Here is a 27,791-nt window from a genome sequence, read left to right as displayed (position 1 = left end):
GACGTGTGCAACTGTAAGATGCATGTGCTTTGATGGTTTTATAGCAGTTCAGATTTTATTTTCTGATTCAGTCTGGCTTTTTATGCCATTGAAGATTGCTACCTTATTTACCATTAACTTTAAAAACACATAACCCCCGAAGTATCTATACATGCAATCGACTCTCTACAAAAAATTAAGTCACCATTAATGTTTATTTTTTCAAATAGGTATTTGCACAATCAGGCATTTTGACTTTTATTAGAGAAGATGGAAACAAAAAATGAAGTTACAAAGCAGTTTCTTTAATCACAAAGAGAAGGTTGTTTTCAAAAACTATGTAACATGTTTTCCTCATAGCCGCTTCAAAGGGTAATGCAGACTGCCTGTGGGTTTTGTGGCTTTACTAATAGCCAGTGTGTGGAAGAGGTACAAGAGCAAAAGTTCGCACGGCCCGGCAGCGGGGCTCTAGGAAAATAAAAGCACAATCAGAACAAAGCTTCCAGAGGAGCAAGTCAAAAGCCAGCACAACTGTCTCTTGCATCAGATCTCTTCCAGAGCTGTCTTCTGTGAGCCCAGGTTTGCAATACTTGAATAGAACGGGTATTCAAGCAACGTACCAATTAGGAAACACGGTACTTGCATTTTAGAGGCTACAGGCTCTGAAGAGGCATTTTGGGGGGCTTGGTGTGTTGGTTTTTGGGTTTTAATTTTTAATGAGATGAATATACAAATTAGATAAAAACATCAATATAAAATATATCAATATATTGACATCAAATTGTTCTGCAGCACAATGTGCAAGTAACCGCTGAACTGGTTGAACAAACTACATACTTTTGTCTGACCTTCTTTCTTAAGAAAACTCTTTTTGATTTTTGTTCCATTGTACCTGCAAACAAGATTATAAACGACGCACAAGAAGTGCTAAAGAAAGAACCTGGGTATTGTTTGGATTTTCTTTTTTCTTTTCCTCATTTCCACACCACTCTTAGACACACAGTGGGCTTTCCTGATTTTAGAAGTTGTTATAGCTACTTTAATGTTTCAAAACACCAGTACGCTCTATATTTAACAAAATAGTTTCTGCTAAGAAACAGGATAAGAATCTCACTTAAATCAGTGTTGTCATGTTTCACAGCAATGAAATGGAAGTTAGCTAAATTTCACTGTCTTTGAAATACACATGCTAGAATACATTTAAATCTGAACTATAATACAAGAGGAAAATTATCCCACTGATTGCTTTCTTCTGCTTCACTGCCAAAAGCTCTCAAAACCCAAACAATTGTAGGTCTATTGCTTGTATATGTGCTTTCACAGCATTCATGAATATTGCCAGTTCTTTTTTTCATAATCTAATAATAAGAAAGCCTTTGGGTCCAATATTCATTTTAGATTAAAAAAATAAAAACACAAACCACAAAAAACAAAACATTCGGGGAAAAAACAAAACACACACAAAATAGGCTATGTGCTACTTGAAACATATCTGAAGAGTGGCTTGAAACTGTTTATTACTACCAGGGTTTTAATAAATATTTCTTTTAAGCATGTTCATATATATGAGTTTAAGTATAATAATGTTCAAGTATTCTTTAGTAAATAAAACCACATATGAAACATTCAGTTCAACACTTTATGTATATTTCTGGTATAATTAAAAGACAATAACTCTGGGTAAATAATTATATTACATATTTATAACTATTGCAAGAATAGACATGTTTTATATAATCTTCAAATTTAAGAAAACAAGATATACATTTGAGAATATTAGAAGAGGACATTCAAATCTTGCAGAAGATTATCCAATCTTTCTTCCAAAAAATAAAAATCAAAATAATACAAGTAGCTTTCTGGCCTCTTCTTACTCCCCCTACAATCCTTTCCCCCTTTCGCACACACAAAACAGCATCACAACCAATTTGCATGTGTTCCCCCTCTAGAAATGTGTCATGGTAAATAAAAGTGGTTACAAAACTGTCTCCCATCTAAATGAAGAGTTCACTGGACACAAACACACAATAGTGTTTCATTTCGTAATTCCTTCTCCGCTGTCCAATCTTACACCTTAGACAACATGATTAATTGCATTTATGTTCCATAAAAAAAAAGTGAATCAACCACTTCTTTTAAGTTGTCTTTTTCTAGTTGATAAATTACTCAAATTGACTCCCCTCCCACATGCCTTAATGATACCATTCCACTGCCCTGTTTCTCCAAGTATCTAGTGGGCACTCAATTAATACTTGTTGTAGTTAAATGTCCAACTTTGCTTTTCTTACACGTAATGTATCTGTAGGTACATTAACATTCATAACGATTTAAGCGCAAATACAAAAAGTAATCTTTGTAAACAGTTCTCATGTCATACCAAATACCCAATACAGAATGTTCAATGAAGCATTCAAGTCACTGCTGTTACAACAAACCACCTTATAAGTCAAATATATACTCGTTAGCCAAACATATTCTACGAAATATAAGAGCTGCCAATGCAAAAGTCAGAAGGACAATCAGAACAGTTGATCCAGTGTGGTTCATGTTGACTCTTGGTTGCTGTACCCGATTAAAGTCAGTTGAAGATGGAGGCCGTCTCTGACTCTGCTGCTGGGCACGGCGCTGCCGAGGACTCATAGATGTGTTAGGGGACACAGAAGGAGTATGCTCTTGACTGGCTGCTGCACTGCTGTTCTGGGTTTCAGGCTAAAAAGGAAACATGGAGAGTTGTGAGGCAAGACACTGCATAAGATCGGCAAGGCACAAAATCATTAGGACTAAAACATACTCTTCAGATAATTGTTAATACTTGAAAGCCTGATAATACATGTCGCTAGTAATTACAAGATTGTTATAGACATCATTTTGTCCAAACACTGTCTTGAGAAGTCTATTTCAAGCTGCAAATTAGCAGTTTTAAGGACTTTCTTCTTTTAAAGGAAGAAAGTCTGTCAAACAGTACTTGAATTCTAGATTGTTTCCAAATCAAGAGATTTCAAGTATCTTTGTCTACAATTTGCTTAACTCTCTGCAGTTCAAGAAATCTTTAATAATCCTTCAGATAGTTCAGCCTCTGAGGATTTGTATTGTCACCTACACTGAAAGGGAAACAACTTGAGAGAAGTCCAGAGAACTGTAATTAAACACTGCTGCACTGCTTACTGTGGACAGCTGGGTCCAAAACTCTGTTGTCATCACCACCATCAACGTTGGAAAAACAAAACAAAAATCCTACATATTTTTGTACGTAGGACCTACACGATCCAGCAGGAATTTTTGAGTACTGTACTTGTTCATGCACATACCTATTGCCCTCTACTGGTCAAACACTGGTCTGCCATTATATGTAGTGAACAAAATAGACATTGGCAACTGATGTTCAGCTCAGGGAGAGTATTATTTAAAGCAAATAATTTTCCAGTTTGCAAGGTTGAAACTATGGGTTCCAACATTCCACCGTCCTAATCCTCCTTGCAATACTAAAAGGCTCATACTCCTGACATTTTAATATTAAAAACAGTGACGTAGCACAGTTGTTGGAAATAAAACATTTTGCCAAGGTTCAGTTTTAAAGTGTTTAGAAAATAGTAAGTCTGACAAAAAGTTGTTAATTTGAAGTCATCCTTTGACTTCTCAGAATAGTTTTCAGGTATTCCCTGCAACTATTTTCCAGTTAGCTTTCTCCCCCCTCCCTTCTTTTGAAAGATTATCATTACAGCAGGTAAAACTAGAATTCTGGACATTTCGTATTTACTTCCAAGCAAAAGCCTTTTAACAGATACGATATCCACAACCCTAAGTTCTCTTTTGGCCAGCTACTATATCCACAAAAGATATCCTTTCCACATGGCCAGATAGGGAATGTCCTCAACTGCGTACCAGACCTGTTGATCCACAAGTGAGTAAGTGGCACATGGTCCTATTGTGACTCTTCGGCCACATATTCTGCGTGCAAGAGAAGAAATCCAAATTTTCACCTAGTTAGTATTTAACTAGCCCAGGGAAGAGACCTTCTTTTCCTACCTCCTCATCATTACTATTACCCACTGTTTATCATCAGCGTAGAAGCACTGATGTAATTACTTGCTGCATTTGACAACTTGCCTGTTTACACAGGTTTCTTGCCTAAGCAAGCAAGCAGCTTGTGTAGCTTCAAAGAAAAATGTTATTTTATCAGCAGAGACAGCCAAGAACAACACCATGAGCAGCTTGCCGTGATTTCCACTACACTGCAGGAGAAAGTCATCCTGCTTCATACTGAGCCCACTTGGAAGCTCCTCATGCCAAGGAAAATAAAGACTTAGGGAAACTGAGCCTTTGACGAATGAAGTTCCTAGATTCATCTACGCTCCCATCTTTCAGAAGGGGAGAGGGAGAGAAGTTCATTCAGGAAGCAAAACCTGCAAAATTCAGCAGGCAAAATGTCGTTATTCTTAAAGCAGCTTTAGAAAAAGGAATAAAAAAGGAGTCTAGAAATATCCCTGATCCTTCACACTTACTAACGAAATTAGCACTGGCTGTCACACACCTGGGTTTCTTCCCAAAATTTTAAATTTAAAAATAAACCAGAAAGACCCTGTTCTGAATGACACATGGTGCCATACACTGACATGAATGAAATTGTGATTCAAGAGAAACCTCACTGACAATTGCAAGGCTTGAAATTCTTTTTTGGAGGCAATTACATATACACATCAGGACTGCAGAAGACTGACTGCTTCACGCAAAGCTGAGCTAACCCACTGCCTTGGCATTCCCAACATAACCAATGACAAAGTATTAGCAGACATGCAGAAGCAAGTTAGATAAAGAAGGAGTGATCACTGCCTGATATAAATTTGTGACAAGATGCTACTGTATCTTAAATCATAAGAATCACAGAATGGTTGAGGCTGGAAGGGATCACAGGAGATCATCTAGTCCAACCTCCCTGCTCAAGCAAGGTCACCTACAGCACATTACTCATGTCCAGATGGCTCTTGAATATCTCCAGGAAAGGAGACTTCACAACCTCTTTGGGCAACCTACTTCAGTATCTGTCACCCTCATAGTAAAGAAATTCTTCCTCATGTTCAGGTGCAACTTTCTGTGTTTTAGTTTACGCCCACTGCCTCTTGTCCTAACACCTGCCACCTGCCACAAGAGTCTGGCCTCATCCCCATAATAGATACATTTAGATTAAGATTTTTTTTGTTTGAAGACATAATTGTTAAGAATCCCAAAATGTAAAGAATCCCCAAAATTGACAGATGAACTGTATTATATGTTAAAAGAATTAAATAAAATCACAATCTTCTTGTCTTCACTCAGGCCAAGTTTTTAAATTCTCCTTAAGCAAAAATTTTGAGATTTGAGATTTTTAGACTAACACAAAACCTCACGACAACTTCCATCCAATTTTAAGTCATTTTCTGCCACACTATACTGAAAATGTTGGTGATGAGGGCTTAATAGACTAAAAATAATAATAATTCAGTCAGAGCTACATTGTAGCCACCTTTAGCATCTGATCTTTACAGTCACTGAATATGCACTTAATGTGCCACAGTATTTCTGCAGCTTCTGAAACTGCTAGGACTGGTAGAAACCTTTGCTTCAGGGACATCCAAGTTTGATGAATAAGGCTAGCTCAATAAAATGAACATATATTAGATTTAACAAAAAGTTCTATTGTATAACAAAACACAAGTAAGGAAATTTACTCAATGTTCAGCCTACTGAAGAACGGTAGCATTCACTGCATCACTGATGTCTGCAGGCCGTTATTTTAAAAATTTTGATTAGAATGCTGGAAGTACTAAATAATCATCTTAGAATGGATGTTTTAAAAATACAGAAGCTCTAGGAACTCAGAACCATATAAACCCTCTGGGTTACTGAAGCCTCTTTCAGTTATACTCACGATCTCAGAGAGACACAGAAATAAGACAGAAGGACCAATGAAATACTTGTTTGTCCATGTAACTTCCAACTGAAGAACAGCTGAAGTTTGACACAGCATGGCTTAACAGCTAACAAGAAAAATATCTTGAATTAATGAATCAAATGAATCAAAGTTGGGCTACGTACTCCTGAGTGCCAAGACATTTAAAATTGTTGCTGTAGTATTAGGAAACTTAAAACACAGCTTAATAGTGATAAAAGGAAATACTTTTTCACAATATTTCATTCAGAACATATGATCAAAAATAAAGGCTTCTATAAATCTCATGTATCAGAACATAGCCTCATTTTCTTACAGAAATGTCCCTCATCAGTTCAAGATTAGTTGACTTCAGTTACATTGTTTATTTCATTGCTCCTCATTATCACATTTCAGCCAGCCAATACATTAGTGCAGTATACACTGCTAAACAAGTGTTTTGAGGTTTAATGTATTCCCAGGTTATCAGAAAAAAAAGTCTAACCACAGTTTTTAGCTCATAACTTTATAATTCTTATCAATTATCAGCTTTATTCATCAACTATAACCACCAAGGTGGGACATCATTCCACACCAATACACTAAATGTAGGTTGTGACAGGGTGGTAGGATTCAACACTGGGTCTACTTCTGCCCTTTTTGTTCTCAAAGGGAATAAATTTCAAGTTCACAAGAGCAAATTTTCTACAGTAGCTTTTAATTAAAACACACATTTGTAGAGTAAGTGGTAAACACTTTATCCAAGAAATGGAAAAAACAGTTTTGATGTTGCCTGCATCCAACACTTGAAAGTTAGTAAGGTAGAATTAAGTCTTTACACAAGAACTAACCCAACAAACTGATTTTACACATGCAAGAAGCCAAGCTGAGTAGAAAGGATCTGAGGTTTGCATACATACTCTTTCATGCCTCTGGCCCCCTACTTTGAGAAGAGTTCTATTTACTTTCACATGAATAAGAACACAAAAATAGATCGCTCAAATTCTTTGAAGTAGTCTTTCCTGTTACACAATTCTTTATTCCACTGTGTGGCTTTAAGTTTTCACTCCCCAATGGCTCCAGAAAATACCTAACACTCAAAATGTGGCAGCTTAGAAACACAGGTATTGCTTCAAACTCAAATTAACAGTCATGAGTGTAACAATCTGCCCCCTTAAAACATGAATCTACTTTTCATCACTTGCAGTTTATCCCATATCTTTACACAAATTTACATGTTTAAATGTCTCATTTCACTTGGGACTGTTCTGCTGAAAATTAATCTTTAATTATTAAATCTGCATAATTGATTAAAAGACATTTCTTAGAAATTGTATTAAAAAAAAATAAATAAAAATCAGTCTCTTTCCTCAAGCAGATGCCAGCAATGCCTTGGTATTTTGGTTAGTTCTACTATATTAGCCAGGATTTGTAATAAGAAGAATAAAATAAAATGGTTTATTAAATCTTGAACAATCTGGAAAAATCCTTATTGTAGGAAAAAAGTACGCTATTAGCATGTTTATATTTCTACATAGCTAGAAAATATGTTGCAAACATGCAACAGATGGTCTGACGTTATTTGACGTGGTTTGGTTTTTAACCGATCTGCAGCCCCATCCTCTCTAAAAAAGACAGCTTAGCTGGGATTTGCCTGCAATTTAGCAGTGAATTTAGATTGCATTTGCCACAGTCATAACGGCAGCTGCCTTGGCCCACTACCAGGCTTTGGTCACTCCCGAAACCTTATGTAAGCCCTACACCTACCAATATTAAATCATAAGTGTCATACTTCAAATGGTAAGAATATTTTTGATTCACTTAAGAGGTTATAAAAAACAGGAAGATATTATTAATTAATATTTAAATGCTACAAATTATCACTGAAACATTTTTTGCCTCTGGCTAACAATTCTAGTCCAAAATCTTGTATTATGCAGATGGCAAATTATAGTGCTTCAGACACCATAATATTTTAATGAACTGTTAACCCATATATTAAAGGAACTACTGGGAACAAGAATTGCTAAAAGAGCATTATTTATTGTTTTAAGAGAAGGAAGCAAAGAGATCACTATTTCTAAAAGTGATTCAGCATACTATTTGCTAAAAGTTTACACATATAAAAGTATGCAGAAATTCTAAAAGAAAGAAGTACAAACTACATATTCTTGATGAAGCCTCCAATCAGCTTAATAGTACCAACTGCATGTTCAGACTACGCCAGAACTTGCAGTGATAAAGCTCAAAGACGGACCGTACCGTTGTACTTGTTGGATCCTGTAATGCTCTAGCTGCACCACCCTGCTGGGGCTCATGTGAAGCGGCAGAGTGGTTCAATCCTGATGTGTTTGAGGGTCCAGCATCAGACTTCCTGGATGAATTGACTTCTGCCTACAAGGAGTACACATGTAGGCTTCAGAGACAAGATCAAAATTGCTCCAAAAAGGTTTGGCTTATTTTGGAATGTGTATTTTAACATACAGAGAATATGAGACTTACTGAAATGCAATAATCAAGTACGCCAACTGCATTTCAATTACACACCAACAGGCTTTAGAAATTCTCTTTAGAAATAAGACTATAGATGCATAAGTTTCAGTAACAATTTTGTCTTCATGTAACAGGTATAACATTCAAGAAGCGCACAGATGTATAGAGTAAAAGAGAAAATTCTTTAGAAGATCCAGGACAACGTTATGCCAGAAGTAACACCATTTTTTAAACCTTCTGTTTCTCATGCCCCTAAATGAATGCTGACTACTACTGTTACAAGTGAACTAATATAGCCTGTTTCTCAGCAGGGCTAACTACTCTCTGGTAAGTGACAACTTAATGCGGCTATACTGGTTCCAGTGCTACAGTTGCCTGACAGCCAGAGCGGGCATACATACAGGGCACTACACTGTGTCAGGCAAAAGAAACAAAAAACCAAAACCACCCAAGTCCTGTAATACTGCTTTTGTGCACATTTATAAAATGTCTAATAAACATCAATTCCCAGAATTTACGTTTCATGCTTTTGGAAATTTGAGACAAGAGATCAGCAGTGAAGTGTAGAGGATCATGAAGAAACCTCTTGTTAAAACAATATATATGCCTGCAATAACCCCTTGGGAATAGAAAAGAACATGGCATCATAGTCCTCAACTGAAACACTTTTATATTTATACATTGAAAAAACCATGACCAGATTAATTTTTATCAGCAAATGTCTGATATGTCACCTTCCAAGTCATGTATCTGATCTCAATTTGTTATAAAGATGGCAATTTCAAATCTAACACCTGTCTTCAAATGCAGATATAAGTAGTGGTAGTAGTAGTAAGAAATACAAACAGTATATTAGGAAGCAAACAGTTATGGTGATAACAAGCTGATAAGATCACAATATAATAATATTCTTTCATGATTCTATTTTGTGTGAAATTAATACACATCAAGAAACTGGGAATTTATATCGAGAAGCCAAAAAATATGTCACTGAAACAACCTGAAGATTAAGTTTTAAAAACACAATCTGACAACACTGCTTTACTTTTGCACTTGACTATTCTAACTCTAACATGGGATAAGACAAGTTATGATTCAAATATGGACCAGCAATGAAGTGACACAGGATTATGAATAACTGAAGCTGGAATGGATCTCTAGATGTCACCTGGTCCAACTCCCTCATCAAAACAGAGTCATGTTCAGCCATCTCCAAAGCTGGAGATTCCACAGCTTTTCTGAATAGATCCAGCATCTGACAAGCTGCAGGGTGAATCTTCCTTTCTCATATCCTGTTGTACGTTCCCTCCCTGGAACCTGTGACCACTGCTTTTCATACTTCTGCTTTTTCCAAGAGTTCAATCTCTATAAAGCACATACACTACATTCATTTGATTTATTTTCGCTTATGAAAGTACTAAGTCTAGTGCGCCAGACTGAATTCAGACTAAAATTCAAGAAAATAGAGCACTTGAAAGTTCCCAAAACTCAGATATCCTTTTCTGTCACCCAGTCTATTTTCTTCAGCCTTTACCTGTGCTTCCAGAAAACTTGGAGACAACACAGTCATCAAGGGGGAAAAAAAAAATAAAAATCAATATATTTAAATGTAATAATGAGGGTAAGTGGAGAATTAGTTTCATGGCAAAATGTGCCTTGTGATGGCAACATGTAGGTAAACGATGTTGTTTTACAGTAATGCATATGCTATTAGCCATCTACCTTCCCTTTTTTGCTTTTAAGTGGAGTGGAGCACCCAAAGTGCAGAAAACAATTTGCAAGTCAATGTAAAGCTGATTTGAAAAAAGTAATTTTCTATTAACACAGTCAGGAACAAAGGTGAAGGCTCACAGAAGCAGGAAAACTATAATGAGGAAATGTGGTTTGTTATTTTTTCTGCTGAATTTCATATTCCTTCCTCAACAATACACATGGGGTTTTTTTAAAAGTTACTATTTTGCTTAAACGTGAAATGATTTCTCACAATCCCAGGATCATCTAGAAAAAGTTAGGAAATCTCTTCTTCACTAGCAGTGATTGCTAGTATGTTTGCTAGTAGAGAGGTGCTCTCAAATTATACACTCAACCAGCTATCTGATGTTAGAATTTACCCCATAAATTGACATGGAATATATCCAAATGATTCAAACCTTTTGTACTCCCGGCTAGTAATTCATACCAGTTTACTATAAACACATCAAATGAATGCCTCAGCCTAACATCAAACAAACAAACAATAATAAAGTCAAGCAAAGCAGAGAAGCAGGAAGCTTAAAAGAACCCAATCCCTAAAAATTAATTTGAGAAAGAGACAGAAGGTGCAACCAGAGGACAGAACTGATTCACCTTGTAAAAACCCCACAATGGACTGTAAAAGGCTGTAGAAACCTACGGTTTTTGTTCATTTTTCCTTTGCTTAGTGCTTGTAATTGGGATGTGGAATTAAATATGTGGATACATGGAATACACCAATATTCTTTAGAGATTGATGTCTCTAAGTCTTTCATTTTAAAACTGAAAAGGGTATGAAATGTAAGAATTCTTCCAAAAAAAAAAAAAAACCAAAACAAAACAAAACCAAAACCAAAAAAACAAAAAAAAAAACCAAACCAGAGAGAGAGAGAGAGAAGTATATACTCTAATATTTCTAGAATTTCTGTGATGAAGATTAACAGTTCTTAAGTACAAATACAGCTTTTAACCCTTATATATTGTGAAAAAAGCCAGGAGCAGGCAGTCCACTGCTTTTCCAAGTATCTCAACTTTAAAACTCTGTTTCCTCATCTTTGAGAATACTTTTGAGATGTTTTTACCATAAGCATTATTATATACAGACCCAACCATGTCAATGTGTCTAGATGTGAGATTGCACAGAAATATGTGGATCCTGCAAAACTGGCAGTAATGCTCAGTAGGAGGCAATCTTTACTCTCACGGCACACAGGAAAAATAAAAGTACTCTTTAGGACATTGTTAGGAGAGCATTGGTGATGTATTAGCACCCCTGACCTTAGTCAGTATCTATCCTGCACCAGTGCCACATTGTGATAATATATTTCACTGCAGTTCCCTGCCCTCATGCACAGCAGTCTTCCTTAGTGGCTGATTTAAGAGTTTAGTGGAAAACCCAGTGAAAAACAACCCTGTGCATGCAAGACATGCAATTTTCTAAGGCACGTATATGACTGAACAAACCTTACTTTCAGTGAAACACAAGCTATAGAACACATTTTTGGGTAACAGCAACTTCCATACCAGAGTTCAACTTTCAGTATCTTCAGCTGCAGAGTAGTTCAAAAGAATTTGCAATCATTTTTCAGTAGGAATATGTTTTATTCCTTCCATAAGCCAAAAGGGAAAAAAAAAAAAAAAAAAAAAAAGATCACAAAGGAAAAAAAAATTAGGTTAGCTTTGCCCAAAGTTTCCTAATACTTTTATGATAACACTAGTTCTGGAGAATATAATCAAGTTATTAGTGACTGAAAACAAGGAAGTAAAAGTGACATAGTTAGGCAGTTCTTGCCACTGAAATTAAAACTAACCAATTAGTGCTTGAGATGCACAATTTATTAACTGGTACATTGCAAAAGATCCACTTGTATTTTTCTCTTTCAGACTGTTCTAAAAAAACCCAGATTTCTGCAGAGTAACTGATGAAGCTTTATGAAATGATGAACGTTTCTGCAAGTTACAAGGCTTTTCCTCAATTATGTATTTTTTTATTTTTTTTTTTTTAATTCTACACAACAAAGATTAAAGTTTAAAACAGTGACTTCACCTTGAAGCTAATTTGTCTGGCAAGTTCTTTAGCCTCCTTGTCCGCCTGGCTTGACACTCTTCCGGATGTTAGTGGTAAGAGGGCTGTCTTCATAGATGTGCCACACATTTCACAACAGAAGTCTTGTGACCTGGCCACAAATGACACAGCTCAGAATAGAGTGTTCTCATTATGTTCTTGTGTGCTTGTCTGAACAAACTATTTGCAAAACAACCCACAAGCGGTGTCAAGAGTAGTTGCTTAAAAGCACTTCCCCCCATCCCAAATCATCATGGAAAAATACATTGAGAACTGTATCTATACATATCCTCTCATGTCATTTAGAAAAATATTTGCAATTTACTTACACATTGTCATTATCTATATTTATTAATAATTTGTTACCATTTTAAAACTTTGTATCTGCAGCAAATTAAAACTGTTAATTATCAAGATCTAACTATTATCACAAATATTAAATTTGACCCAGGAGCTTGCTCTTCAAATCCAGGAATTTCAGCTTCTGCAAGAGCATTACCTGTCCTTTCTTGCACACGTAATTTGTCTATAGGGCACACTACAGGCAGCTCTCCAAGCCAATAAGAAACCACACAGCCTTGATAGAACAGTATCAAAACCAACCCACCAAACTCTACCTCTCAGCAGGGTTTATTAGCTTTGACTCAGTGCCATGCTAACAGGGAAGCTGCAGCTTCTGATTGGCCCTGAGTACAGGCAGAATAAGCTCACATGTGCCTGCAAAATAAGGTACTGGTTACAATTTGGAATACACTAACTACGCTTACAAGATCAGGATATGGTCTTTCAAATACCTTCTCCTCCTCAGGTGGGAAAAGGAGAAAGACCAAATACCCCACAGGTCTAAGATTTAATTTAAGGATAATCACAGAATAGATGAGGTGAGGAGTGACCTCTGGAGATTATTTAGTCCAGCCTCCTTGCTCAAAGTGGGGACAAGCAAAACACATTGCTCAGGTCTGTTTACAGTTGTATTTTTAACACCTCCAAAGATAGATACTCCACCACCTCTCTGGGCAACCTGCGCTTTGACCATCTCCACAGTAAAAAAATGTGTTTTCTTGCACTGATCGAATTTTGTGGTTTGTTTGTGACCACTGCCTCTTGTCCTGTCACTGGATGCCACTCAGAAGAGCCTGGCTCTGCCTTCTCTACATGTTCCTTTCAGATATTTGTACAGATGGATGAGATCCCCTGAGCCTTCTCTTTTCCAGGCTGAACACTCCCAGCCCTCCTAGCCTCTCCTTATATGAAAGATGTTCCAGCTCCTCAATCACCTTCATGGAACTGCATTGGATTAGCTCCAGTGAATCCATATCTTTCTTGTACTCTGACCTGGACACAGCCCCAGCCTGAATCCAGCACTCAAGATGTCTCACCAGTGCTGAATACAGAGGAAAGATCACATCCCTCTACCTGCTGGCAATGCTCATCCTAATGCAGCCCAGGATTAGCCTTCTCTGCAGCAAGGGCACGTTTCTGCCTCATGACCACCTTGGTAACCACCAGGACCCCCAGATCCTCCCCTTCCAAGCTCCCTTCCAGCTGGTCGGTTGGTGTTATTCCTCCCCAGAGGCAGAATTTTGCTCTTTTCATTGAGGTTGAGATTCCTCCAGCCCGTTGAAATTCCTCTGGATGGCAGCACAACCTTCTGGTGCATCAACCACTCCTCCCAGATTTGTACCATCTGCAATCTTGCTGAGGGTGCACTCTACCCCATCCTCCAGGTCATTAATGACACTGAAAAGCACTGGCCCCAGTATCAGCCCCTGGAGCACACCAGCAGTGACTGGCCTGCAGCTGGATTTTGTGCTGCTTACCACAATCCTTTGAGCTAGGCAGTTCAGCCAGTTCCTAATCCACTTTACTGTCCCCACTTACCCAGGCTGTACTTCATGAGTTTCTTCTCTAAGAGGATGATAAGGAAGGCAACACCAGAAGCCCCTGTGCACTAAGTTAATCATTTCATCATAGTCACAAATCTAATTTTAAGTTAATTTCCTAAAAATCATTCAGAAGCGGTTGCTTCAGATTTTTTTGTTGCCGTTGTATTATTATTGCCTTAAGGGACATGATGCATCATTGTCTTGGTTGTTTTCTCCCCCACTTACACTTACTATTAATTTCAACATACTCATTTTCCCTCCATGCTGCAATTACTACTGTATCACAATGTTAATTACATCTCTAAGCCTGAATTTCAGATGAACCTCTAGCTTGATCACACAATGCTGGAAGGAACACAGTCCTCTCAAAGTATTTTGTTTGACCATAAGTTCCGAGTCTGCACAATGTTCAGAAAAAAAAAAAAAAATATATATATATACACACAGAAGGCAGAGAACTTTTTTTTATATTTGGAATAAATGCAAGAGAACAGACTGAAGCGACTTATTTTCTACTCAATGCTTAACGCTAAAAGAAAGTACAAATATAGGTACCTACAGTAACAAACTTACTACTTACTTCTTCGCAAGAGCTCTCCTTTCTTCTGGTGTGTAATCTAGAGATCCTATTGCTCCTTCACCTTTGGTTGGCATAAATCCAATAATGGCTAGTAAAGCTGTTCTTACTAAAATGGGAAAACAGAGATACACACAAGATTGGAGAAAAAACTGTTATGTCATCTCACCCTACACTCAATATAGAAAAGTTGCAGTTCTGTCTGCAAAACTTCATTTTGTCCAAGGGAGAAATCTGAATTTCACACAAGCACCTCTAGGGTTTTTTTGGTAATAGCAAGGCTTTGTTCATTTTTTAAACTTCACATTATATATGAAACGCTTTATTCTTCCATCAACCAACACAGAAAGGAAAAATTGTCACAAAAATATTGCATCAAGATTAGAGTTCCAGACTTTAAAAATGGGTTCTGAAGAAAAAATGGTAAGACAGAATTAAAATATAAATGGGGGGGGGAGGGGTGAAAGGGGGGAGAAAGAGAACAGGAGGATTCATAAGAGGGTTTTGGGGTTTTTTTTGGTGCATTTTCTTCTATTAGACATGAATTCTGTAATTTAGTGCTCACAAGCTCAGTGGTTTTCTTCTATGCAATGTACCACAGAATGTGTTCCTTTTATGTTATCATGCCAGGGAAGGAGCTTAAATACTAATAACAGCTCGTAACAGAACTGTCATCCAAAACATCTCTGACAATGTCTGGCCTTCAATTTTGTTTTATGTAGTCAGGAAATTTAAGAATTCAAGATACCCTGCGAGCAGATTTAGTAAAAAAGTATCACATGAAGATAAGTACCACAAAATAGAGATAGGGTGTTTACACCCCCTACTTAGAAGACAGTATCTTCTATTCTTTAAAAAAATCATAAGAGACTTTACAAAAGTTGAAGAGCGGTCTGAAAGAAAATTCCTAAGATCTTGTCAACATGTTTTAAATGTGCAACTGATATCCAAAGAAGTAACTGATGTACTGTACTCAGCAAAACTAAAATTACATAAACACAGAAATATTGCCTTGGATGAACTGTGCCAACTCTCCATTTCTATAACAATGAAACATAAAAAAAAAAGTCAAACGTAGAAACATTCAGTTATTCTGAACTCAGACAATGTGTTTTTCCTCTTGAGGCTTTCCTCAGAAGTACAGCATCAGAATTAAAAGCTGACCACACTCCCCTCATCAATATCCAAGCTGGTTTTAGTAATTATTCAAAAAGGGGGCAATTAGGATTTAAATCATCTTAATAAGAAAAATAAAACAAAACCAAAAACCAAAAAACAAACCCCAAAAACACACAACAAAACAAAACCAAAGAATATTTTAAGTAATCTGAGAATTCTTAATGCTTGTGCCTCCAAGTAAATAAGAGCTTAGCATCCCCCTCAGTTTTTCAGCCCTTTCACCCCACTGTCATTTAATATCATTCCCAAATCCTCCTGTGTCACTCTTTCATGACTTGAACACTCCCACACTTTCACTCCCTCAAAATCCATCTCCTTTTCCACTATAAACATTCTTTGTGAGGTTTTTTCAGTTTAAAGATCTAGCTGCTTGTTGGGGTTAACATTTTCCAAATAAGTGTTACTTACTACTCCATGAAGGCTGCCATGTTTCAGGATGATGCCCTGAGATGCTTAAACAAATTTTCTTCCCCACTTCAAACCTGCCATTGGCCTTCAAAGGAAGAAGGAGGATATAATAAAACATGCTGGAAGTTAGCTCTTGGGTTTTGATACAAGTTGTAAAAATCATGATTAAACAAATCGATATGCAAACAATACTTGATAATTACATTACTGCCAACCTCACAAAACTGGCATTCAGCTTTCTGAACAAATTCTGCCATCTGCCTCTATTTGTGCATGAAGAAACCCTTAACTGGTACCTCACATGGCCCAGTGCGACATGGTGGCTTGCCTGTCGCTCCTGTAACCCACATAAAACATGTGGGGAGCCTGAAAAGCTACAGCTCTATGAATCCACGCACAAATGGGGGCCTTTGCCCCAAACTATAGGTCTGCCTTCCTACATGTGACCAATGTCTCCAACAGAGACCAAGCAGGCCCATAGAGAGAACAGAAGATTACATAATGACATCAGCAATGTCATTACTCCTGAAGAAAACTTACATTTATTAGGTACAAAGCTATATGCAATTACAGAATACCAAAGTCACCCCGAAAGACTTCTGGTCATAAATTGGCAGCATTAACTGCACTAATCCACCTTTCTTACAAAAACTATCTTAAATTCCAAGAATCTCCCTCTCAGACACCTACAGGTAAACAGATGATGTAAAAAAGAAAAAAACCTAGTAAATATGCTTACCGTCAGCAAAATAATGCTGGGTGGTTTCATGGGATATTCAGGTGGTAGTACTATTCGCCCGTGGTAAAACCCTCCATCGAAATCTGAATCTGGAGGGCCTCTAACAGTAAAGTGCCATTCAAAAAGATTATCCTAAAACACCCCCAACCAAAGGGAGAAAACAAAATAAAAAAAAAAAAGAAAGAAAGAAGAGTATATCAAAGAAGAAGTAGACAACTAAACACCATCTTCTTGAACAAGGACAGGTTAAAGAAACAGTGCACAGCATAAATTCTAAGAAATCAAAATCAAATGAAAAGCAAGACAACCAACACAGTACTAAGATTCTGGTTAAGAGGATAAAATATTGTGAGTTTCTGTTAATTTTCTTACACAATGGCTTTATTGAAACCCCCAAATTCATTATTCAAGATCTTCATTCTAGTTGTGTTAATTATGACAGGAGTTTTATTACCCAACAGATGGAAAACAGAGTCAACTAAGGGAAAACTAGGTCTTTGCCCTAGTGAATGATAATTTCTGGGGAACTGAGGGAGACCCATTCAAGAAAGAACATTAACAATAGTCTCTCCAAAGCTCTTTCCATGCCCAAGTCAGCACTGGGACTTGACTAACAGCACAGGGACCCCAGAGAATTCCCATCCTCTTCTGCTTCTCCATAAACGATTTTGAAACAGCCTTACTGCACAACAGGTACACTGAAATTTTTGATAGTATTTCCATTGGACATGTAACTAACTTCTCTTTGAGCATTATTTCTCTGGAGTTTTGCTTTGTGTATCAGATCTCATGCTGCCCACACTGAATATTTACAAGCAGAACAACTCCTACTGTTAGGACAGGAGTGCAAATGAGGCTTGCTGTCAGTGAATGAGATCTCTCAACTAACGCTGAACACTGCTATCACAGGGCTGTGACTGCCAAGCTAGTTACAAGTTTTTCAGGGATGGGAGGTGTCAACATTTCCAGCATTTCCTTTCATCTGCTGCTGTTCTCTTCCCAGCAAGTCACTGTTCTAACCCAGAAATAAGACCTTCATGTAAGTTTCAAGTAATAGCATGAATTAAACCTTACATTTCTCCACAGGAAGGGGAAACACAAGGTGCAGTCAAAAACTAGTCAATAATAAAGTACATTCGGTAGCACCTATTTTCCATAAGCATAACACATTCCATATGTGCTATGCATTTCTATGAACAGTTAAGTCAACCCCCAAACTGAATATCACAGAACACTGCCTTTTTTATTATTCCAGGGAAATTAGAAGGGGTTTCTGCTTAAGCTTTTAGCCACCAGTCTGGTGGCAGTCTCAGGAAGCAGGAGGTGGAATAAACGTACTATAAATGTGCAATAAAATTACTCAGATGCAGTGTAAAACTGATATTATGTACTTTCACCAACAACCTGGAACTACAATATCATTCAAGTGGAATTTTGCTGCTAATTTCCATCACAGGAAAAGAACAGCTGAATCAATGTTAAAAGGTCTGCTAGTATTTAAATATGTACATTTTAAATGCATGTGCATACAGAGAACTTAGCCTAATTACAAGCTCTTGCAAATACATAGAGAAACAAACCTCCAAAGGCTGGGCATGATAATGATCTGTAGGATCCTTCAGTTCTGCAGCCTCCTTCATCAAACGTTTGACAGCTAAAAAAGAGAAAGTTTAAGACATGAAAATAAAGAAAAAAATTTACATGCATTGCATACAAAAATACATAAACAGTTCTCGAAGAGCTCATTTCAGCTAACTAATCTTTTCCAGCACATACCAGCTTCTGCACTGGAGTTATAATCCAAGACACAATACAAACTACTCACACTGAATAAATCTTAAGTGAGTTACACAAGCACAAAGTTATGAAACATATGTTGCATGGTCACAGAGTTTCTCAACAATGAACACTGGAGCTAAAGTAGTTTTACATTTACTGACACTCACAGAAAGGTTTGTACCCAGCCTACCAGCATAAAAGTGAGCACGGGTTCTTTGGCAGTGCACATCGGATTTGTCCCAAAAGAAACAGCCTTTTTACCACATAGCTCCAAGGCTGTACCCTGGGTGCTGAGTGCCAGCAGCTGGCAGGCAGAAACAGAGTCAAGAGTTTGCACTGAGAAGTAACAGAGACAGCAGCCAGGTGGGGACAACCACCAAACGGGCTCCTGTTAAGCAGAATTTTAAATGGAAGCAGTTTAAAGTATATGTTTTTGCAACATATTTTTGTATTTAATTGACAGTGATATTGTATGTATTTTTCCATAGCATTAGCTTATTATCAAGAAACCAGACTATAGATATCTTAAGCCAGCATAAAATGCTGAAAGAATATGAAATATCATTCCATTCTGAAAGCATGAAATACAGCAAAATATACAATTTAGCTTTAGTGTAACAGAAATAACTTGCTTAGAAGTAGTTTTCAGTATTAAGCAACCTAGGGTATCTTAAGAAAAAGAAGCACAAGTCTATGAAGAAAGGCTGAGAGGGGTAGGGTTGTTCAGCCTGGAGAATAGAAGGCTCCAGGGAGACTTTACTGGGGCCTTTCCATACTTATGAGGGGCTTCTAAGACAGAAGAGAGACTTTTTACTACAGCCTGTAGCGATAGGACAAGGGGCAACGGTTTTAAACTGAAAGAGGGTAGGTTTAGATTGGACATTAGGAAGAAATTTGTCACTATGAGGTTTGTGAGGCGCTGGCACAGGGTGCCCAGAGAAGCTGTGGCTGCCCCATCCCTGGCAGTGTTCAAGGCCAGGCTGGACGGGGCTTTGAGCAACCTGGTCTAGTGGAAGGTGACCCTGCCCATGGCAGGGGGTTGGAACTGGATGAGCTTTAAGGTCCCTTCCAACCCAAACCATTCTAGGATTCTGTTTCCACACTGCTGAAAAATGTCAGCTGACAGGATGCAAAGAACAGTCTGAACCAATGAAAGTTCATTCTGAGAATGTGTGATCCAGTGAAGAGATCATTAAACTGTTCCTTCTTAAAGCATAGCTGCAGCATTCATGAACACAGCCCCTTCTTTGGCTAGTGAAAACTGCAACAGATTAAAAAAAACCAACCCAAACCCACCACAATTCACAAAGTCTGCCTGCAACAAGTACATGACATTCTTTTCTAAACTTCATTAAAAAGAGCTTTGATGCAAAATACGGTATTTCAACCCACTTAAAATCACACTGAGTCATCTGAGTAAACATTCAGCAATGGCAATTCTGAAAAATAAGAACGGTTTGGGGCCATTCAAAATGATGAAATATGAACTGTCAATAAAGTCAGAAAGTATCATTAATTCAGCCAAAACAAATTTCAAATCAAGACATTATATTTTTCAAAGCCAGGTTTTAGAGACAAAATAATCAAGGTATTTTTTTATGTGGCATGACAGTCAGCAGGAAACATAACCATGCTTTCACAGGTACACTCGGCAACAATTTATCATAATGTTCACTGAAATCAGATACTGAGGAAATTGAGTTTCTGGGCTGACTCTGAAGAGTAAAACAGAGTTCCTGCCCTGGGAGTAGGTGTGGGAGCTCTCCACTTCTCTGGGGAGCAAAACAAAGAGCGGGTACTATGGGCCAGAGGCTCTGTCTGACAATCTGACTCCTATATTACACCAAATCTGTTGCAAAATGTGGATGTTAAAAATCTGAGAATCAAATTTAAAGCCACCAACTTGCCTAAGGATTGAGTGGTGGTGGTGGCATAACACAATTAATGAGCAAAATTTGTGTAATGTATGCATGTATGATTTGTAGATTTATTTCTGTCAAAAACTGTCCCCTGGTCAAATCCTACTTCTTATTAAAGTTTACCTTAAGCTATCCTGACATTTCTGTTTAACTCAACTGCTTCTCTTGGATAACAGCGGTAGAGGTGCGGTAGGTGACACTGAGATCAAGTTAGGAGGTTTCAGTTCAGCAAGGCTCAGCCCCTAATACTTCATCACACGAAGAGGCAGCATTTTGTGCACACAAAGATGACTGCAGGATCATCAGTGAAACAAATTCATATTTAAGTGATATGGGTTGTGTGTGACAGCATTTTCCTCAAATGGACACCAACCATTCCATTCTACCAATTTCCAGTTCTTCTGTTTGAAAAAGGACATATTAAACAAAGGAGCCCCAACCAGCTGGCATAAAGCTGGAGACCTCCTAATCTTTCCAAGTTGGCTTATCTGATCTGGAAAAAAAAGGAATAAATGAACTTGACAACTTTTACTGTTTCAGCAAATGCTTTGTGCTTTTTTCTTTTTTTAAATGGATGCTACTTCTTCTCCCCCCCCCCCCCCCTTTTTTTCCCCCTTCATTTTAAATAAGATTTAGAGGTCTACTAAGGAGAAATACAGAAAAAGTAGTAATTTTGTCCCCCATGGCTGACCAAAACAGCATAGGTAAGGATACAACTACTTATCGAATCCAGGTTTTCCAAGGAGTTAGTGAAACTCTTGCAAAGTTTCTCTGGGATAAAGGGGTTTATAACTACTCAGCCCACTTAAGCTATTAGTAAAATACAAGTCAAGTTCATTATGTGTTTGTCTATTAATAACACTACTATCTACAATTAGGAAAAATATTAGATAATAATATTAGAAAAATAAAAAGTTTGAAACCCCACGATGAATTTGAGATGAGCATCAAGGCCTTTCAATTAGATGACACATGTCATGGATGACACTTTGGGAAAGTCTTTTTTAAATCCAGCTGGCTTTGGGATTTCCCCCTTTGCTCAATACCCGACCACTGAGCCAAGAGTCTGTGACGCATGGTGGGTGTAACCACCAACAGATTTCAGAGCTCACAGTGCACAGGTCACCTGCTGAACCACCACCACCACCACCAGCAGCAGCTCTTGCAGCAGCCCAAAGCACCTGGGAACCCATTCAACCAAAGTGCCTGTATTTGCATTCAAAATAAAATCCCTAAATTTCACGTAAGGGGACAAATAACAGGGAATCACAGTCAGTCAGCAGTTCAACTACACAAAGACTGGACCATGCAATTTAAAATAAGTCAGGATTCAGTTATGTGTAAAGTACATATGATTTCTTGTAAGACAACACCGATGAGCTTTGACATTTTAAGTCAAAGAAAAGAACCAACTCTTTAAATGATGTGGTCACTAAAGCATGCAGGAAAACATTTAAAGCAAAGAGTCATAGTAGGGGCTTCAGCCAAAAGTACCCTGAAATATAAATTAAAATCTTTTAGCAGAATAGAGTGGCAAATGGTATCTATTCTAGAAATAAGCTCATGTTACCAGACTTTCAAGTGAGGTCCACATTACCAATGCTCTTCTCCTCCACCTCTGCATTCCTTGTGTTTATTCATTTTGCCCCACCTTTCTTCACCTTTCTGAGTTCACATCTGTCTTTAAATAGATTTTTGAGTTCCTGTATATATTTCTGTATGCCATTTCACAAAAATATGACTGTATTTTCATAAAATTTTGCATAGCAGTTTGCAGTCACTTAATCATCACCACATTTAAAGTTTCATTAGGACTGAGATACCTGATCTTTCAAACCATATGTCCTAGTCACATCCATCCAAAATAAAATCTCTGAAGACAGATGAAACTGCCAATTAGGCAGGCCCTTAAACCACTGATGAGGAGAACATACTACATATTCCGTTTCTTTAAAGCTTTTTTACAAAGCATTCCCTACTGCCTCTGTCTATGATGGGACAGTGGGCTATACTAATCTTTGCTCTAACAACTCAGCAACGGGGTATGTAGGAACAGTCATACTTGTAACAGACCATGCAAAGATTTCCAGAGTTTTCAGTCTTCTGGAACTAGGAAGCCAGCAGTGGAAGCAGCCCATAACACTACTGTTCCTTCCCATGCCACTAGTGACCACCTTACCAAACCTACATCCTCCAGCACTAGAGGAATGGGCAAAATCAAGAAGAGTTAAAACTTCGGTTTCGAGTGATCAGCATCATGATTTTAAAGACACCTCTATCAAAATCCATCATAGTTTCAGTATTCCAAATAACATAATCTGTGGAACACTGTTTCTCCATAGTAGGGAATCACTTTTCTGTCTAAATAAATGCAAATGGAGACAATGAAGTCCCTCATCACTCACTGCTTTTGTGATGTTTTCCACTAGTCAAGTTCCCATTTTATGCTGATCTCGTGTAACAAGACAAAACACTTGTTCTTACAAAACTGAAGCATATGATGGCAGAACTATACCAACTGCCTGGGCCAGCCATGGGTTCCAAAATTGCTTTTATTTTAAAATCTGGTTTGACAGTTCTTTTGACGTGGCCAAGGGCCTTTCTCAAGACCCACAAACCTCCTGAATAGCTGCTTTACATCTTAACAGCCTCACGTTATCCTTTTGGATGACCCACAAGCCTCCTGTAATCACATAAAGTATTCACAACTGTAAACAACCAACTCTTAATTAGTCCATTCTCTCTTTCCTCTTACTCTCAGAAATGACAGACCTTTAGTCCCCACTTCCCTCAGAGCAGCAGTAAGTACAGTACTCTTCCTGTAGTTAGAATTCAAAACAACTGTTCAGTCAACACAAAGGGAGATGATACTTACACATGTAAAGCATTTGTTGAATGTACCAAGATGTAACAATGTCTTTATCCTTAATCAATCTTTAACATCCACTCAACTTTTTATTTTTACAAAATCTATCTTTATTTCACCCATGGAAAGTACTAAGCAGCACAATACTTACTGGCTATTTCCTACTAACCATTTTTTAACAACAAAGAACTGACGCATTCTTGTTGACAAGGAACACTTCTTACTTGTATGGCGTGAAGAAGTAAGTATAGTTTGTAGGAAAGGCAGTAAATGTCCTGAAGATGACAGCCAAGAGGATCACAATCTCAGCACATTATGGGTCAAGATCCAAAAGCACTGTCCCTGGGCAGCAAACGCAGGACACGCATGCCATGCCTCCCTCCACATGCTCTCCCCAGACCTCCAGTGCCCTCACTAGTCAAATTCTAGGTGAGGAGGTCAGCTGAAAACAAAGAAAAAACCCTGCCCAAACCAAACTAAAACAGCACTGCTGTTCACGGGCTCTACGTGAGTCACTCTAAGTGGCTGTTGGCAGTTTTTCAGTAACGGTAATGTCCTACATGAAAGAGGGAAATTATTGCTACAAAACATTGACTACAAGATTTGGTGGCTGATCTTGCAGCAGGCTAAGGGTCACAGCTTTGGGGGAAAAAAGTAAAGAGATTATTCCAAATAGCTCTCTTACAAATTTCAGAAAATAGAGATGTTCCTGAAGCATGAAGAGGATGAAGTCTGTGCTTTAGTCAGCCAAGCTTTAATATTGATGGGAGAGGTTTATCAGCCATATGGTAGCAGGCTGATATACATTGACTAATCCATTTTGAAATCCTAAGACAGAAAATAGCTTGCCCTTTTACAAGTGCCAAAAATACAAATAAAAATATGAAGCAACAGCTTAAAAATCTTTGCCTTATTGAAGCAATACAAAGAAGCCTGAAGCGTGGAGTTTGAAAATTTCTTCCCTTCCAAAATTAATGGTCTTTTGGGGAAGAAATAAAAGACATTGATAGATGGTGTGAGGAGACGGCTTAAGGTGAATGTCACCGTACCTTCTTGCTCCCACAGAGGGTAACTGACAGAACCCATCAGCAGCTTAGCACACCACCCTCGCCAAGCCCAGACCTGCAGTGGTGACAACGTGTACCTACAGTAAACTGAGACTTGCCAAGGGCACCAGCTGTGCTGCTTCTCATCAACAGAGACACAGCGTGCAGGGGAACAACTTGCTTCGTGTTGTGGAGAGTTTCCATCTTTTAGATATGTTTGGCTGAACTAACATTAGCTGGAGAAAATGGAATAAGGAAGATGATGAATATATTGACTAGGAGCAATTAAAGCGGAAGAAAGCTGTGTAGGAACACTGCTCTTTATGTGGTCTGTTTGAAAGCACAGAGAGAGAAAGGCACTAGAGTGCCTAACTGATCCTCATCAATCTGGTATAGCACGCCTACTCACGCAAGAGGGATCCATGTAGCCATGTATAATCACAGAAGAACTTCAGCTCCTGTCATTGCTCTACAACAGAATTTGGCTTGAAAGGAAGATCAATAAAAGCACATGAGTCTTTTAACAAAATTTTCCAATTTAAAATGTGTTTTCCTCTATGATAAAGCCTAGTATAATCATTAAAACACCTTATACTAAAACTGAAAGTAGTATTTGCTCTTTCTACTGAGCAGACAAAAAGTCACCATCTGCAGAGTTTGCTTAAGCCCAAAAGCAGATTTGAACAGGAGAAGCTTCTTGCGCAGGTACAAAACAATGACTTTTTTCACTCTGTCTCAAGATAGCACATTCCAAATCCCTAAAGCTGACCAGGATCTAAAGGTTAGCAGCTTGATTCTTCCTCTATTCAAGTCAGAGCAACAGGAACAGGCACAAGGACAGCTACCAGTTCTAAAGCCTTTAGAGGGCTCAGTTACCAAAATAATCCCTTCAGTTCACAAACCACACAACCATTTGAAATTGGAAACATGGTGGGTTTGGCTCTGTGTATTTCTGTGTATTTACATCAATTAAAACCACCTTAATATCAGAATGCTCTAAATTTCCATCTTAAGCCTTCAGTTGAGTGGCAAGTGTAAGATACCATCATTAAACTGCACATGTAACCATAACAAGATAAAAATTTGTAAAACATATACAAAAATATGAAGTAATTGCATTTGCTTATCTACGTGGTTAGCAAGAAAAGTGCTGCACTAAAAGCAATGGCTATACATAATTACAGTCAACTCATTTTAGTGGACAACAACTGCTGAATAAACTATTTATTTTAAATTTTTTTGGTATTTATTCAATACCTCTCTGCCCATCTTTTTTTAATGAAAAATTTCATGCATATCGAGTATTGAAATGAGTGGTTTAAATCACGTTATAGAGACTTTAAAAGCGATTTAAATAATTTATAGATTTTCAGCATCCATATGGAAAGAAATAATTCAATACATTAATATGCTATAGAGCATGTTTAATTTGGGGAAGCAATATTGACCCACTACATGAATCATTCATCTTTGCCAAGTATGGTTCAATTTGATATGGAACAGCAGAGGTGCTGAAAACCAATTCCAGTAAAGGTAATGTTCTCTTTAAAACAAGGGGGACTAGTAACAACAGAGGGGCAGAACATTTCTAAATTAAACCACAAGTATTTGCCCTCTCCACCCAGAGCACTTGTCACACAGCACACCTCCACTATTTCCAATGACACGGCAAACCACACCTAGTGAGCATGTTCCTGTGGCCTTGTGAATTCACATATGCAACATGCCCAGCATGTCTCCCAAAACCAAACAAAAACCCCCAACAAAACAAAACCAAAAAAAGCTTCCTTTCTGATATATTAAACTACAACAAGTACATCATTTGCTTTGTGATCCTTCTTATCTTTCAGTTATGCAACCTGGGAGTGACGGCAAGGGACATAATTTAGCAATAGATACATCATCCATGAAGCATGTTTTGTAAATGAGCATGTCATTTACATATGTAAGGTGCAAGTCATCTTAACACTCAGTGTCTCCCCACCGCCCATGCTAGTAATAGAACAGCGTGATTAAAGAATAAAGCCACTATTCAACACAATAATATGAACGTGTTAATACCTACTTCCCAAAACTGGACTGGGGAAAAGCAGGGGCAGGACAGCGACCGCCATGCAAACCCAAGTGGTGCTTACAAGCTATGGAAGAGGGTTTACCTTTAGCAGCGACAGCGCGCAGCTCGCAGGACATGAAGCCCTGTACAGCTGGTGAGGGGCCATGGCTCCAACACAGCTGTATGGGACAGACCCAACCTGCCCTCAGTTTCTCTTCTCAGGAAGTAAAACCTTCCCTCCCAGTGCTATTTCTCAAGACATCTGCCACATTTTGAGGCATCTCTCTCACTTCAGGGATTCAACAGAAACTCCAGGAGTTATAAGGCATGAATTTTAACACTGAATCCCATAAACACACACACGTACATGTAAATGTAGTGTGTACAGTAACACGTAAAACAAACTTACGCAGCACAGACTAAGCTATCGTTGGCACTCTGTCCCCTCACAAGCACCTACTTGGAAAGGAGGCGATACCCAGGGGAACAGAGTACAGCCACCTGACAAGTTCAAAGGTTCTGCTTCCACGAACCAGCAGACAAGCCTGGCCACACGCACGCACACACAGCAGGTAGCCTGGGCAGGCTAAACCGAATCACAGCTCGCAGGGAGTTTCCAGTGCCATCGCACTGTGAAGCAGAAGCGACCCAGCCGGCCGCCGCCTGAGCGCCGCCACCCCTCCCACGGCCATCGCCGCGGCCCAGGGCCCCGTCCCTCCTCCGCACCGCCGCCTCGGCCCGGCGAGGCACCTGTGCCGCCGCGCCCCGGGAGGCGACGGCCGGCCCGCGAGCCCTCCGCGAGCAGCAGCGGCTCCGGGTCGGGCACAGCCGCCCGCCGCGAACGCGGAGGCCTGGACAGCCTGCAGGGCACAGCCGCGCACCCCCGCCCGGCCGCCGCCGCCCTAGCGCCCGCCGGGGCCTGCCGCGCCGCCTACCCGGGCTCTTGAGGTTGTACCGGGCCTCCATGGCAGCGGGCACCGCCACTCGCTCGCTCCTTCCGCAGCGTCTCCAGCAGCGGGGGCCGGGGCAGCGGATGGAGGAGGAGGAGAAAGGCCGGGCCCGGCCCAGCCCGCCTCGCCTCGGGAAACTCCCCTGACGTGGCAGCGGCGCCGGCGGCCCCGCCGTGACCGCGGAGGGAGGCACCTGCCGCGCCGGCACCGCCCCCG

General features: G+C 38.9%; 1 protein-coding gene across 2 annotated transcripts; it reads right to left on the bottom strand.

Annotated features, from left to right (window-relative positions):
- Nucleotides 1-171: 171 nt before the first annotated feature.
- Nucleotides 172-27,758, bottom strand: UBE2J1 (ubiquitin conjugating enzyme E2 J1). Of its 2 annotated transcripts, XM_030490180.1 has the most exons (8): nucleotides 27,561-27,758; nucleotides 18,543-18,616; nucleotides 16,963-17,094; nucleotides 16,224-16,308; nucleotides 14,640-14,745; nucleotides 12,156-12,285; nucleotides 8,147-8,278; nucleotides 172-2,688 (listed from the first exon to the last, which is right to left on the bottom strand). In XM_030490180.1, exons 1-8 carry the CDS (start codon nucleotides 27,589-27,591, stop codon nucleotides 2,419-2,421), a joined length of 960 nt encoding a protein of 319 aa, XP_030346040.1. In that variant the 5' UTR covers nucleotides 27,592-27,758; the 3' UTR covers nucleotides 172-2,418. The 2 variants fall into 2 exon arrangements, with proteins under 2 accessions (XP_030346040.1, XP_030346041.1); XM_030490181.1 differs by lacking the exon at nucleotides 8,147-8,278 and having other exon boundaries at nucleotides 1,473-2,688; nucleotides 27,561-27,730.
- Nucleotides 27,759-27,791: the final 33 nt, after the last annotated feature.

This window comes from Strigops habroptila, chromosome 6 (genome assembly GCF_004027225.2).
Source record: "Strigops habroptila isolate Jane chromosome 6, bStrHab1.2.pri, whole genome shotgun sequence".
NCBI lineage: Eukaryota > Metazoa > Chordata > Aves > Psittaciformes > Psittacidae > Strigops > Strigops habroptila.
This window is presented reverse-complemented; position numbering and strand designations above follow the sequence as displayed.